At 45.3% G+C, this 16,425-nt stretch overlaps 1 protein-coding gene across 1 annotated transcript in view; it reads right to left on the bottom strand.

Annotated features, from left to right (window-relative positions):
* LOC119397464 (ralBP1-associated Eps domain-containing protein 1) overlaps positions 1–16,425 on the bottom strand; it is a 48,154-nt gene that overhangs the window by 7,223 nt on the left and 24,506 nt on the right. The window contains exons 14-19 of the mRNA XM_037664889.2: positions 15,408–15,486; positions 13,437–13,576; positions 8,477–8,541; positions 5,395–5,616; positions 4,691–4,733; positions 4,469–4,509 (exon numbers count right to left, since the gene is read on the bottom strand). Coding sequence (XP_037520817.1) covers positions 4,469–4,509; positions 4,691–4,733; positions 5,395–5,616; positions 8,477–8,541; positions 13,437–13,576; positions 15,408–15,486 — 590 coding nt within the window. The remainder of the gene's footprint in view (positions 1–4,468; positions 4,510–4,690; positions 4,734–5,394; positions 5,617–8,476; positions 8,542–13,436; positions 13,577–15,407; positions 15,487–16,425) is intronic.

Genomic DNA, 16,425 nt, shown 5'->3' with positions numbered 1-16,425 from the left:
AGCTCAATATTTATTGATCAGTGGCGTGCATTCACTATCGGGATGTCCGCTTATGAAGTTATTGCCGCATCTCCAGAAAACAGCTCTCAAAAGGCAAAACTATTTCTCTTCAGTGTTCTACATGCATAATTAAATACCAGTACGAAATAAAAAGCTCAGAAATAAGGCAAGATGGCACGCATTCACTTCTTTTGTTATAGATCAAATAGGCAGAAATGGCAAAAGTGGCAGCGGCAGAACAAATGTGAACATCTTGAACAAGCGTGGAAAGAACTTCCACTCTATTTGAAGTTTTCCTGCCGTTTCTCAATGTGAACAAGGCCTAATGCATGGAAAGATGTTAGTATGGTTGAGAGATCACACACAAGCAGGCAATAGTGTTATATGGTAGTACGAAAAACTGGCGAAGTTCACCACACTGCAATGGCACAAAAGTGGTAATCGGTGATCCATACAGAAGAACAAGGAGCAGTAGGGATTAACCAGTAAGCGCAGCAGAAGATATGATTGTGATGAAAGTTAGAAAGTTTGCTACGGTAGGTCGCTACATTTTACAACCTATACAAGTCTTTGAAATGGTGTTTGGTACGACGAGGATGCTGGGATCCGCTTAGCTTCCGCTACGCAGCATGTAACTTACTTTACCACCTTTTGTAAATATAGCCTTGGTTTTTAAGTAATTTGATTGAGCATGACGTCTTTTTGGGCCAAGTTGAACAAGCAATTAAGAACAATAAAAGAAAACAAAAAAGTATGGAATGTAGGCAACCCGCCCCACGGGTGTAATGAAGTTGCAATCGCGCTGAACGATATCAAACTCTGCAACAGAAACATGCAAACATGCATGACATGCAAAAATTGGTGCGTTTCATTACCAATTCATCGAAGAACTGAAAGTTGGAAAAGGAAGAAGAGAGTTTAGTCAAAATAGGTTGCAGCTCTGCAAACAACAGAACACAAAGCATTTGCAACAGAGCACAAGGCAATAGGAAGACTGAACGACAAGCTAGTAATGCGAATAGAAATAAAAAGAGACAAAAGTGAAATGCAAACCACCTGTACCACACACAATGCTCGATATATTTAGGTTAGTGAGGTCTCATGCTCCAAAGAAAAGAAAATGAAAGTAAGTAGCCCTTCGACGCACAACTTAAAGCTTTTCTCATTTATAACATGCAAAAAATATATGTATATAAGATGTTGGGAAGTGCCCCTGTGGTTTCCTGAACAAAGAGTTCCTGTGGACCTGACAGATGTGTAAAAAAAAACGTGAGAAATATCAACATTCTACAGAAAGGGCAGCGATAGCTATATTCTTTTTTCTTATGCTGTAACATATATATAAAGAGCAAGATTAATTTGTATTTATTTGTACATGTTCAATAAAGCTTTTACAAACCAACCAAATTTGTTCATGCTATATGAACTCAACACAATTTGTTACTTGTGTTACGTACAACGATGTAGGCATTTCGCAACAAATTTCGGGGACACATTTACGATAAGCAAAATGGGCAGGACAATGAAGTTTCCTTATAAATTGCGAAAAGGCTCTACAGAAAAGCATCTAAAGCTATTGATTATGTGAAAGATGCATTCGCCTTTTAAAGGGACACTAAAGGCAAATATTAAGTTGAAATAGCGGTCCAGAAACCTCGAAGTGCTACTTTTGTGCCAAGGAAGTGCTTATTTTAAAATAAAAGCACGTTTTAGTGGTCCAAATCGTGTTAGCGCACTTCAAATCACCCGCCTGAAAGCGGTCTTTTTCACGTCACTGTTGCCGTGCCCAACATTGCCCGCCTTTACTGCGCGGCGGCATGCACTGGCGGCGTGCATCATTCGGGCATCCGGCAACATCACATGCATGCAGCATTTTGTCGAACTTTCTGTCAGAGCGACTTTCACGAGCGCGCAAAACACAAGCGGCAGTACGTAAACTACCTATACCACTAAGACACGACCGCGTGAGCGATGCAGGGCACCGGGCGAAGAGCAGTTCGCCGAAAACGGAACCTTTCAACCACGCACGCCGTGCCCCATGGCAACGCCAAAGAGGTTCTTTTTTTCGTGAATCAAACAGAAGCGAACAAGCAGCATTTTATTACGTCTCTTGATGCACGGAAGGTTCTTTATTTATTGCAGCTAGTTTGGTTACGAGTGATTAATTGTAGTCGGACTCTTTCACGTCATCGAGCTCATTTTCAAAATGTCCCGCTTGTGGCGCTCATCGTGTGATACATTTAGCTTAATTTCTTGTTAAGTAGGGCACTGCTGTTGATAATATTGCCGTTTTAGACGTTGTCATACATTGAGCTTTCACTCTTACATAAATTGTTATTTGCCTTTAGTGTCCCTTTAGTACTGAATTACTTCATGAAAATAAGCATTAAATGAAGTTATTTAGGGCAATCCACCACCTTCCAAAAATTTTTCTACGGCACGAATCTTCATTATAACACACATACATGAACACAGGTGGCAAGTTGAATCTACAAAACACTTCTTGTTAGTACTGTGCATCAAGATGTACTTAACCCTTTCAGACGCTATGTACACAATTGTGTACACCACTTGTTTTTGCTATTTGTATCAACTAGGGGCTAAGAAAGAGCGATATATATCAAGCTTTGGATGAATTGAACCTTCAACATAATAAATTTGTCTTCATTTAACTTCTTTTTGCTGCGTACTGTTGCATATGATCACTTTACTGAAGGCACTACCACAGTTCAACGAGTCATTCGACGTGCCGCTTCCTGCGAGCCATGTGAAAAGTATAATTTTTCTTTGCTTAAAATGAACATAACCAAGAATGAGCTTGCGCTATATTTCTAGCCTTAGATTTTATTCAGTTTATGCCAAAACAGAGCGTCAATGACTTCAGCATTAATAGATATTTAATTGCAACTTAATTAGGAATTAGTTATTATAGCACACATAAATTAACATATTATGACATTTTTGTTGCAATAGAATATGGAGTGCCTTGAAATAACGTTGTATTGATTTGACACATTTATGGCCAGTTCTTGATAGGTGGCGTCTGAAAGGGTTAAAGGGCGCCTAAACCACTTCCGACAATTTTTTTTTAACATTTCCAGTGAACGCGTGCATCTAGCTTAGAATACAGTCACAATTAACAATGCCAAACGCGATAGCGCTACGAGCCGCGGGCACACCACAAATTCCTAGAAACAATCCCCGCTCCTTTCCGGGCCTTTCGGTAACCCTCAGCAATGGCCGTGACTTTAACATTGCAGTCTGGTCATGTCATCCACAAAAAGAACCTGTTTGTCTGCTTGCAGGTACCCACACTTGCCGCTCTTCCTCCTCTCGCGGCGAGGAGGAGCCCTCTGCCAGGAGGAGGGACGAGCCAATGAACGGAGCTTCGCGAAGGAAAGAGCAAAGCAAGCAGGGGCTGCTTTTGGATCATCACATGTGTGTAGCTCAGCTATTCCTGCACAGTTTAAAAAAATTCTCACGGCTGGGTGTTTGTTGAAGACTCGTGCACAAGTGCAACACCACAACTAAATTTCGACCTCTGGGTGGTTTAGGGACCCTTCAAGACACGGATAGTAAACTCACAACTAGTGCGAAAATATCAAACAACTTTTCACATGTGGTGGGAGTTTGCTTATTATGTTGCAAACACTAGATGCAACAGGTATATCTTAGATATGCGATCATTACTTTGGAAATGCTACCACCAGTGCCAATGCTTTCATGCATACTGCCACGTGCGTTTCTTATCACTTTTGCTGTATTCGGTTTTCGCGCACAAAAACTGTCAGCAACGCTCAGCGCAAACCGTGCTTCATTGTTCGAGAAGCTTCCAGATTATTGTAGATCGTTTTGTTAAGACTTGCGCGCAAGACGCGAACACTCGAGCTTATTCTAGAGTTTGCGCGGCAACCAGCGATAACGCTGGAATATTCGACAGCACCTGTATAAATGCCGACGCGCTTCACCGCTTGTCAGTTCACCGCTTGACTGTCGCTTCACCGCTTGACTGTCGACGCTCTGTTCGCCGCCATCAGTGTATTGCTGTAGTTTGACTTTCAGTTTCCCGGCCACAAGTTCGGCCAAATAAAGAGTTTCATCTCCGACGTGCTGCCTGCTGCCTTCGTCAACGTCACGACCACGTGACAATATCCTTGGCACTTGACTCATTTCAATTCAAATCCACACTTTTGTGATGAGTGCGACAACACGCAACTAGAAGCTGCCGTATACCATTTGCTGGAAGAATGGCTGTGCTAGCTTTCTAGCAGCCAAGTTCATAAGACGATGGTGAAATGGAGCTGACAAGCCCGGCGCTTGCTACAGGAGCTTCTCCGAAACGTTTAGACGGTTAAACAATACAGACTGTTCCCTGGCACCATCTGCAAAAAAAGCTAGCAAGACTCGAGCAAGGCACTTTAAAGGCTTACCACACTAGAAAGAAAACTTAAAAGAAGGAAGTACATACGTCACTGTACTCGGACTCCGACGAATACGGTGACGACATCACTGAAAAAGAGAAAATGCCACCAAAATGCAAGTAAGAAGAGGTTGACAACTCCCAAAATGCAACAGACCAATTAGTCCTAGAATATTTTAAAGTACCAGAACCACTGCAAACGAGGCTACTTCGGCAGAAATTTACAATACGGTAGGTTACTCCAAGCAAACTGAAAATGTGGATACTCACGGTATTCAGCCGAAGGCTTCTTGTAGACATCGAATGCACTAGGCTGTTAGAAAATAAAAGCAAAATGATCTAACCGACCACTCTAAAATGTATAAATAAGAGAGGGACCGAGAGCAGTTTATAAGACTATGCAATCTCATAAAAAAAAAAAAAGGGAATTAGTGCAAGTGTTACTTCAGTAGCAGCATGAACAAAAGGAAGCAAGGAATAATACTACGCGTCTACCAGAAAACAGCTTTGTAGACCACAGCGACCATGACGGGACTTGGCAGAAGGCCTTGATGGTTATGCTGCAGCTGCTAGTACAATAGATTGCCTGAAAAAGCCCTGTAGCACTTCTAATTTTGTAACGTAACTGAAACATTCATTCAAATCACTATGGCCAACAGAATTTCAATGCCTTCGATGGCAGCTTCGTTTTCTATTATTTCCTAACAAATTTATCACACAAAAAAAATTTAGACATTAAAGCAAGTGCACAAGAGGATGTATCAATGAAATTTTTGTTTAAAACACTATTTTAAGATCTCATTGAAAAAAAAACTACAAATTAGGCTTTAAATATCTACAAGTTACAAACAAGGTGAAGAAAGCTATGAAAAACAGTCCACATCAGTAGTTACACAGTCACAAGGTTAGTTACGCAGACACAAGTACTTTGAGCATTAATGTGATCAAATTTAGAGGCATGAAGAAATGATTACCTGAAGCTGCTGAACCGGAGCGCTTGCAACATCGCTGCGCGATTCAGCGAACTGCTCAAAGTTTGCAAAGTCTAGTGATCGAGGAATGTCTCTCGGTGAAGCTCTTGGTAGCCTGTAAGTGGAGACACTCATTTGCACACCAAGCAAGACCAAGCACGAGTCAAAAACAGAATTTTGTGACGTTCCCGAGAATTCGGATGTCCCAGCCTCCCGTACGAGCCGCTGTACAAAGACATTTTACATTTCGGATGCCGAAACACTTTGGCGTTCAATTTTTCACCCTATCATTATTACAGGTCCAAAACGACACTAATCGAAGCCATTCCTGCCACTGTGTTGGTTATCTAGCAGCCTCGAACCAGCGCTCTTGCGCAAAGATCCCGCCTACAGCCATGGCTCTCGCCAAGTGTGTACCACAACAATACAGAGTACAGTCGAACACGGATATATCGAACCCACATATATAGAATTTTCGGCTATATCGAACTCGTAAATTATCCCCTTGAAAATCCTCTGTAAAAGTATACAAATTCGCACGTTTATGTCGAACGGTATTTTTTACCTGCCATCGGATATATCGAACACCGCGCGAGCTGGAAGGCGCGCGTCAGCACTCGCTGCGCCCCGCGACCTTCGCGACACCACGCCTCTGCCGACACCCGATACGCTCTAAAAACGTGAGGGCGAGAGGGCTCAGACTGTACTCCTGTTGGGCGCATTCTCCAATTTGTGGAACGGCTTTTTTTTTTTCTCTCTCTCTTTCTCATGCTTTCTCCGCGTTACCGTCGGCTCGGAGAACAGGAACAAAGTAGCTGGCGGCCTCCTCCTTTCGCCTTTTCTTTTTATTTTTTTAGAGCAGGAACGAAGGAGCCGGCGGCTTCCTCCTTTCGCTTTTTTTCTTTTTTTTTTGGGGTGTTTTGTGAGTTTCGATCGGCCAACCACAGCTCGCACCTTTCGTACATCGCTGCTGCCCTCGCGGGTAGCTCGGGCACCCGGGTAGCCATCGCAACAGATCGCGAGCGCTTTGTTGGCGGAGTCCACTTCCGTAGTTGTCACATACCACCGCATTCCTCTTTTGCGTGCATGCTGTGCGAGCTGTGCAAAGGTGTTGCGGACTGCTTGAATTTTCAACTTCTCGTGTAGCAATGGCCAGTGTCAAGAAGCGCAAGAACCTTGACTTTGCGACGAAGCTGAAAGCCATACAGCGTGTTGAGGTGGACGAAAAAAGTTCGGCGGTGGCGGACCACATCGGGATACCACGGACACGCTGAGCACCTTGTTGAAGAACAAGGCAGATATCAAGGCAAAGGCGGCTGAGCAGCGAATGTCGGGAGCCTGTCGTGTGCACGCTCCTGCCCATGGGAAAGTAGAACAGGCACTCTCTGTCTGGTTCTTGAACAGGCACTCTATGCATGGGCACCGAGCTGAAGGTTGACCTGCTTGGTGCCATTCAAATGATGACGGGCGCCTGGCAAGCCGTGAAGACGGACACTGTGGCCAACTGCTTCCGGAAGGCAGGCTTTGTGACGGCGGAACTTGCAGAAACCGGTGAAGACTGCGACGACGAGCGCATAGACGACGCGTTTCGCGAGTTGTCGTCCCTCTTCACGGCTGCTGTACCACCCGAAGTGTCTGCGGACGATTTCGTGGAAGCGGACTGCAGTGTTCGGGCTGTTGCAAGCCTCGCTGACGAGGACATTGTAGCTGCGGTCGCAGGGACCCAGGATGCCCAGGCAGACAGCTCAAGTGGCGACGAAGATCGTCCGGACGAGGCGGCGGCTGCGCGAGCGTACTCCTCCGCCGAAGTGGCGGCAGCGTTCGGCTTGATTCGCCGTTGTTGCGGCGACATGGAGGGAACCGGGCTGTCACATCTGGACAGCCTCGATAAGATCGAGGCCAGAGTCTTCAACTTCATTTCAAAGACAAAGAAGCAGGCCAAGATAAGAGATTTTTTTTCACGCAAGTAAAACATTCTGTTGCATCGTGTGTGCGGAATTAGTTGTCATTCTTGAATGCGCCAATTGTAGGTGATCGTCCGGCACTGGTAAAGTCTCGGGACCTGTATTTTTTTATATCAAATTTTTCATATATCGAACTAATTCGCGATCCCCTTCGAGTTCAATATATCCGTGTTCGACTGTACTTCTGCATTTATAAACGCACAAAGTACTGTGGTGAAGCACGTCGAGACTCAAAAGGGGCCACTGTGCCGGGACGTGATAAATGTTCCGTAATAATACATGTGTAGCTTCCCATCACGGCACAAAGATACCCAGTAAGTGTACTGGCATGCCTTCAGAGCTACTTCAAACATGGCTGTGGTAATATGAGCCCCTGAGGGCAGTAAAAAGCAAACATCCTTTTTTTTTCTCGGATGATATTGCGATACCTGGAGAGCCCGGAAAAAAAAAAAACTCGCATGTTTAATGCATTGCTTTTCCAAATCGCTTTATCACAAGACACCAAAACAAGAGTAAGGAAATTGAGCAATAGAACGTCAAGGCCCAGTAAACCTAAATACTTACGGCTAACTCATTATTATAGTCTTCATTCTCTTCTTGCTCCTGAGGGACGAAATGAGTAAGTCAGCCACGCTCTGTTGATGGCCCGAGCAAGCAGACCACGACGTATCAATGGTCTAGTCTATATTGTTCAGAATAGTTTGGGGCAGTAACCACAGATAAGACCTCGATATATAACAAACTACAACACAGTAGAACCCCGCCATTACATCCTTTTCCGTAGGTCCTGGCATAGCTCCCACAGGATCCAAAGTACTAAGAACATCATTGTTAGGTAAGCAACTGTGGGACCCTTCCCGCATGATACATTGCAAAGTGCGCTCTGAGCCGGGTACCCCTGTTTATGCAAATGGCGATTGGCCACTGCATACCATCACTGCCTCGTACTGTGTGCAATGGTGAATGCAAAGAAGCAGCAGCATTTACAATCACAGCCTTAGTAATGATCCCTACGGCCAGTATGATAAATGCATGTTGTGTGAACATTACGTCAGCCAAAACGTGGTATCAGAACAAGGCACAAAGAATAAAAAGAAAAAGCATCAATGAAATGTGCATACATTTCCAGGAGAAATCCTCGGGGGTACAGCAGGTGGGGCTCCCAGGCTTTGTGGGTTTGCCTTGCCTGCAATAAAAGTAAGATACAAAATACATTTTCCTTTTAAGCAGCATTCACATTCACACGAGCTACAAGCAGCAAAAGCTGCCATACAGTAAGTTTATGACTAAACTGAATCCATGCGTGCAAAGCCCAAGAACAATTAGACATCACCGTAGCTCTCACTACAGACGCCGACCATTTATTTGGACACTGAGAATTCGGACATGCTTGTTTATTCGGACACGTACGCATCACCGCCACTCGCACCATTGAAGAAATGTAAACTCACGATCGTAAATTCGGATGCCCCACAGTGCGCCGTTCGATTTTTCACACTCCAGCTAGCTGATCGAGTGTAACGTCGAATGCCATGACAAGCTGTCAGTGATGTTCACAATACTCTTGCTAGGTTGCCAGCACTGAAAGGTTGCACTGACTATGGCTGGAGGTCATGCCAGTGTAAAAATCCATGCAGAATTTACAATTGCCTATCCTGAAGGCTATGCTCGTTGGCTACACGTAATAGTCGCGTTTCGGCTTTAGCCAGTCAAGTATCCGTTGAATGGCTACCGCGGCCAAACCACAGGCCAAGCCAAGCCACGCTCGGAGTGACGTTTGAGAGTGACCGTGTGTACGACACGGACAAAGAGAACCACACTACGAGCGCTGCAGCACGAACGAGCTCGATGTCGTTCCCTCTTGGCATTTGAGGGTTTGCATTGTCAGTTGTTTCTGCGTCTCGCGCTTTGTATCATGCTCTCTTGTTTGTTGCTTGGCACGCGAGGCCCGACCTGCTGAAATGGTTTCGACGCCACCCACTCCATTTGCGCCGCCAGTACTAATGAAGAAACACAGCAACTACAAGACACTGATGATGATGAAAAAAGCAGCGATTATTCGCCAGGTGGAAGGCCGCCAGCTTCAATCCAATGTTGCTCAGGAGAGTTCGCTGAGTTGGATGATGGTGAGATTGTCTGTCAGGTCCTTGAACCAGTGCAGGTGGAAAGCGACTCCGTCGACGCACCGCCCACACAACAGTTATCAAATGCGGATTTAGCACTGGCCGTAACAGTGCTATTGACAACCTACAGTGGTGGCCAAACACTGGCTGAAATACAGGCCAGCTTGGCAGTGTGTGAGCGTGCTTGTGTGCAGACATGCACCGACAAGTTTTCTGAATACTGGGCCAATAAAGGTGCTTTTTTTCTCTGGTGAATCCTTTTTTTCGGACTCCCAATTATTCAGGCTTTGTGGCGGATCCCACCAAGCCCGAATAAATGTTCAGCAACTGTAATCCACAGCTCTAACATACGATGTGTTCCGGTGGTAGTACCAGGCAGCACTAATGGGACTATGGATGAAAGAACGTCTTTTGAATTGTCGAATTATGGGAATAGTATAGGCTTGTGCGAATATTCGAGCACTTCGAATATACGAACGAATAATACAGTATTCGAATTCGCTTCAATTCGAATTTAAATTATTGAAAATTTCGAAGTATTCGAAAGGAACAAATAGGTGTATATTATTCCGCTTGTAACCCCCTGTAACGGTTGTTTCACTGCAGTGCAGTGGTGCTGTACCGTGAAAACACGTTTAAAAAAAAAATTTCGCACTGTCCGTTTGTAATCTCCTGTAAAGGTGGTTTCACTGCAGTGGAGGGGTGCTATACGGCGAATACACCTTTCCAGGAAAAATCCGCACTGCCGCGAAGCCCCACTTCAAGGTTAAATGAACATATTACCCTCACATCGATTCCTCATTTTTTACTTGTTGTACCAGCTTATATGCTCCAAGTGTAGTAAATTTTAAAATGTAACATACTTTACAGGTTATCACTTGCATTCTACCGAAAGCCAAATCCTGCTACTATTCAGAGTTGCTTCCATTCCTTTGAACCAAAAAGAATGACATTTGCACATGCCTTGTTACAATTAAATGCAGGTTGGTTGGGTCATGACAAATATGCTCGTTTTTCTTTATAATGTGTGATATATACTATTCGAATTCGATTCGAAATTATTCGACCACAATCACTATTCGCTTCGAACCTAAAATGTACTATTCGCAAAAGCCTAGAATAGTACATTGTAAAGCTTTCACAAAATAGGCCTCGATACACTAAAAATAACAAAGTTCTTTTTCAGCGCCTCTATGGAAGGGGGAAAGTGGGACGTAAATGTGAGGGAGAAAGGGAAGTACCGGACGGGAACATGTGCACCCCGATTCCGCCACAGTGTTAAGCGGCATCACTGCTCATGCTGGCGTGCAGCCGCCACACGCTGACAATCCTTCAAAATTACAGCCAAGTGTTCAAAAATATGTAAAATAAACTGTTTTTCAAAGCAGTTGTGTCTTCTGCGTAGAATTTTTATGTTTTTGTCATTTCTTCCAATTTCTTGCAGTATCCTTTTAAGGTTATGCCTATCATTTTCCTTTTGATGGTGTGCTGTGCTGTCCCCAAATTGTGTTGAACCCTTCTTGTAAGCCTCCAGGTTTCTGCCCTGTAGGTAGGCACAGCAGGTAAGCACCATCGAGTGCCTGCGTGCAATTCCTTAGTACAGTGGAACCTCGTTAAACCGTACCTGACGGGGACGCGAAGGAACTACGTGCTATGCGGTACTACGGTTTACCCGAAAGTAATAAATTTGCACTTACTTGCGTGTAAAACGAAACATGTTTCGCAAGAACACCAAGAAACACTTTTATTCAGTGGAAATCGGACGCCAGAAGTCCGTCACTCTCGTTTGCCGCTTTGGCGGCCTCGCAGCGACAACTGCAGCTTCAAAGCCATCCAAGTGGATGGCTTTGAATGGATGTGGATGTGAATGGAAGTGGATGGTCCATCAAGCCGCTCTTTTCCGCGAACACCCGCATGACGTCAAGTGCTCGCGCTGTTTCAGCTACTGAGGGACACGGCACATCCTCCGGCTCAGCGTTGTTGTTGTTGTCGTCGTCCTCCTCCTCCTCCTCCTCCTCATCACCGTCGCTCGCGCTCGGTAATTTGCCGCAGACAGAATTGATGATGTCACTGTCGGACAAATCTTCACACGTTTCGACTTCTTTGTCAACATCGCAAAACGTGGCGAACGGCACTTTGTCGCCGCCACCCTGCCGTTCCAAGACTTCGGCGATCAGCGCCTCGCATTCGCTGTCGTCGATGTCTTCTTCGACCGCATCCGCTTCGCTTGGGCTCGTTGGTTGGGCGGGCACAACAAACTGTGCACGCGCGAAGCAGTTTTTGACAGTAGCAGGTTCTACCTGCTGCCAAGAATAGGCCAGCAAGTGGATGGCACTTAGCATGTCAATGCTGTATGTTTTGCCACTTTCCATGGCAAGAAGCATCCTTCGCAGCAAGTTTTTTCGGTACAGGTGCTTCACCGACCGAATGATACCCTGGTCCAAGGGCTGGGACAGTGCCGTTGTGTTTGCTGCGAGAAACTCCAGCTTCACGGCGGAAAGGTTGTCAAGTTGCACGTGTGCCGGCGCGTTGTCGACAACCATTACAATTTTTCTCCCGCTTGCAGTGAAGCGACGGTCCAGCAGGCGCACGTATTCCTCAAATAGCTTCGAGGTCATCCAGGCCTTGGTGTTGAAGCGATACAACACACCTGAGGGAAGTCGTCCACCCTTGAAGCATCTCGGCTTCGCGGCCTTGCCAATAACGAGGAGCGGCAGCTTCTCGTTCCCTGCCATGTTGACAGCAAAAGCAACGGATAACCTCTCCTTTGCCTGCTTGCCACCTGTGCAGGTCTCCCCTTTAAAAGCAAGCGTTCGGTTCGGCAACATCTTAAAAAAAAGTGCCGATTCGTCCATGTTGAAGATGTCTTCTGGGGCATACTCCTGCAGGATATCTTGCAGCTTGTTGCTGGCCCAGTCCTCCGCGCCGTCTTTGTCTGCCGCTGCACCTTCGCCGGAAACAACCTTCGTGGTAAGATTATACCGTGTCTTAAATCTCGCGAGCCAGCCACTACTGCAGACAAAACTATCGTGACCCATTTGTGTAGCGAAGCACTGCGCTTTTTCCGTGAGGAGGGGTCCGCTTACAGGCAAGTTTCTAGCCCTCGCATTTTTCAGCCAGAGCATTAACGCCTCCTCGACGTCTGGGTAGGTTGAACCCCTTAGACGACAACGTTTGAGGTTGGACGGTGCGCCATTCAGCACTTTCTCCCTGGCTGTCCAAATGCCACAAACCGTTGTAAGTGGTAGGCCTTTCTCCCGCGCCAACACAGACTTCTTCGCTCCACCTTGGATGGCATTTACGATGTCTAGTTTTTCCTTGATGGTCAGCACGCGATGCTTCACTTGCCTGTTTGACATTGTGAGGTCGTGTCACAACAGGCGTCCGCAGATGCACAATATTTGAGCCGGCTCTGAACACATTCAACGCGGTCGGAGAGACGTGGTCAACTGACAACAAAACCGTTCATCGTCACGCTGCTCTCGCTGACTCTCGCCGGCAACGAGCTGTAGCTAGGCTAGGCTAGCTAGGCCGCTCCGCGGTGGCCTCCGAGATGGCCCGCGGCGCAGTTCGGAGGCTAGGCTCGCGCAATGGCCGTGGAGATACGCGCGTATGCATGCAACGCGTAGCTCGAACGGCTCAAATTTTGCGAACTCCGCGCAAAATTGGTTGGCCGTCGGAGCGCGAGACTGCAACTGAGGACTATGATCGGCAATTCGACAAGAGAATAGTACGCATTAACCGACATGTATACGATGTACAGCTACGGCTTAAGCGTGCAATAAATGCATTAACTTAAAGGGAAAACGAGTCGGGGATTCATATTAACTACGTTTAAAAAGAAACTACGGCTTATGCGGGTACGGTTTAACGAGATTACACTGTACATCGGCAATATATGAAAAGAACAAATTGTGTCCCCAAGAATAGGGGACGACTGAACAAAGCGTGCACGCACCCAAGCGGTTGAGGTCAAGCGAGGAGCTGCGGGTGTGGTTGCGTTTGGGCCTCGGGGGTGGTGGAGGAGGGGGCTCCTTCTTGGGGGGCAGTTGGCCCTGGGAGCCGGCTGGCACGGCACCCGTTGCCCCCGAGAATGAGCTGCATTGGATTACACACATTAGGCCTGACCACACCTGCTGAATGCCAAGGAGCACGCTACATCTCTACGGAATGGCAAGTTACAATGCAAGCCACTGACTATTTCTAGATCGTTCCCCCTGGCTGGTGCAGATGATAGTTTAAAAATTTTAAATAAAGGCAGCAACAGGCTTTTCATTTCTTATGGTTGGTTTTTTTTGTTGGCATACACTCAAACCTCGCTATAACGAATGCGGATATAACGAAGTAAATGAAGAATAGTCTTGTCATAGCTACAGTGTTACAAATAAACGTTTATAACGAATTTTTGGATATAACAAAGTTATTTTCGTGGCAGATGCAACTTCGTTATAATGAGGTTTGAGTGTATTGTCAAGCTACAGATCTAAACAGCAACACAGTGCCTAACATCTGCCAGCAACAGCAATGAAAATTGAGAACTAAAAGCTTATTGGACACTTGCAAACCCTAAAAAGCACCTTTGCTTTCCTTCAACAAAGAAATGCAAACGGCACCTAACGAACAAGCGACCCCGCACGATAAATATGCACATAAATCTCCAAGAATTGCTGCTTCCACAATTTAGTTCTATTGTCTAACAGACCTAGTCGTATCACTGAATTACGTGGCAGGGAGTTTCTGCTGCATGTTACAGTGCATTACAGACTTTACCAAGGTTCTTTCTCAGTGAATCCGCTGGTATCAGTCTACAGCACTATGCAGCAAAATTACTGGAACCTCCCAGAAACCACCACGCAGCAGCGAGGATATGTACCATATATTTGTTTGAGCAACCAGTGCTGAAAACTTTGGAAATTTCAAAAAGCCTTAGAAAGTCGAGAGAAAGTAGGTAAACTGCATGCAAAAATTTCGGCATCAAATGCGGCTTCCCGGCAATCTCTACACCTAGTTGTGAAGCCTCACTGGAAGCCTAAATTTTTTTTTATGCCTTTCTATGTTGCTTTACGGTGCATGCGCTGGAAACTCTGCATCGAATGAACAACAGAAATCGTGGTTTCCAAGGATTGCCTGAAAGAACTCAAGTTTTCGCACCAGGCAAGCGTATCACGTTTTGCAGACATAATTTGCGCCTACCGATGCTCGTTTGCAACACTCAAACCCTGAGTGCTGGCCTAACCTAAACATTCAAGACTTCTTACCTTCGTCTCAGATCCCTTGTGAGCATGAGCAGTTAAAAAGAGTTTTTGCGTGTTAAGAGCTACAATGAGGATGCTGAGGCATAAAACCAGATCAAGCAGTGTTGGTACAGTATCGCGAAATTGTTAAGGCAGTGAAAAACAAAATGCTGCTAAAACAGCAGCTTATGAACACAACTCTTCGACTGGCAAACATTTTTGTTCTAAAACGTCAAGCAACACTCGAATCACAACAGTGGCAAGCATAGCCAATGGGTCAAGTATGTCCGTTACAAAACATGCATCACTAAACGAACCTGGATTAAACTGGCCTAACTTTTGCATTACGTTAACTTTGAAGCCAAATGTCAAGCAATAATACGCTTACACTCACTTAACTACTTCGTGATATTTTGGTATTTCTGGGGCCTTAAATTAAAATGGCACTTTCATATTCAAGGGTTCTAACGACCTATCAGACAATGATAAAAGAAACCTTCAAGATTACAATATAAACCCCTCCACGAATTTACATTTCACATCAAAGAAAGAAAAAGAGAGTAACGGTTATGAAGTTGCAGCTAAGAAAAAGCTGACATACAACAATGCTCAAGCCGACAGCTTCCGAGAATTTGGCACAACACAAAAATGAGTTCCGTGCAAAAGCTGTGCTATACGAGGAACAATCAACCTACTTTGCAGCATTGTCGCCAGCGACTTCAGTTGTGACAACGTAAGCCAATGTCTGCTGAGGAGCTGTAGGCACAGGAGGGCCTGCAAGACGAAAACATCCGTCAAATGCACAATCTCAAAGCATGAAGAGATTCACTTCTATTGCTCCGATAACCAAGTAAAATATGGTTCATAAGATCCTCCAAGTAAATACCAATGCCCAAGTACCTGCCCCCTGACACAGGGGCACCCCAATACCCCAAGTAAACAAGTAACAACAGAGTTCATGGGAAAGAAATATTGTCATCTAAATGAGCGAACCTCGTTTTGAGACATGCACCTCAACCTTTTTTTCATTTATGGCATGTGCTAGACACAAATGCAGTTATATCAAACTTGCAAAAAGAAATGCCTATCAGACCAATGCAGGGCATGATCCAACCTAAAGAAGTGGACAACAGAGAACCATGTACAATTTATAAGAGCATGTTATTAAAGAAACTGATGAAGGTTCACCAGCCACAAATTCAAAGTCACAAATGCAGCGGAAACATAGCAGGTAGCTAGCAAAAAAGAGCATGAGAGGTACTTTGGCTACATGAGCAAGTGCTGTGGACAGGTCAGGATTATTTCTTGTAAGGGGTGTGGCTGTAGACCAATCAGCTGCAATGGGTGGATAGAGTCACGACAGAGCAGGATAGAGCCGTGACATGCCCTACCTAACTGAACTAACCTTCATGGGTGAGTTGGCAGCTTCCTCAGTACCCCAAGAGAAAGCCAACTTCTGAGGTACCTTTACATTGCTTGAAGTTCAGCATATCATTAGCTGCGGCTACATTTATTTGCTGTAACTAATTTTTGCTATAGTATGTTTTTAATGTAAGTTTACAGTGTTCACGAGGTGATATTCAGTGTATATGAGTTTGATGCTGTAATTCCGTCCAGATTCAATGCCTTGTTAAACAACAGCATCTTTCCCAAGTTCCAGTCACCCCAGAACAAGGTAAGGAATATGGTGAAAACAACCCTGTGTTAAGATAA

This window comes from Rhipicephalus sanguineus, chromosome 6 (genome assembly GCF_013339695.2).
Source record: "Rhipicephalus sanguineus isolate Rsan-2018 chromosome 6, BIME_Rsan_1.4, whole genome shotgun sequence".
Taxonomy (NCBI): Eukaryota; Metazoa; Arthropoda; class Arachnida; order Ixodida; family Ixodidae; genus Rhipicephalus; species Rhipicephalus sanguineus.
Note: the sequence above shows the minus strand (reverse complement) of the source record. Positions and strands in the feature narration are given on the sequence as shown.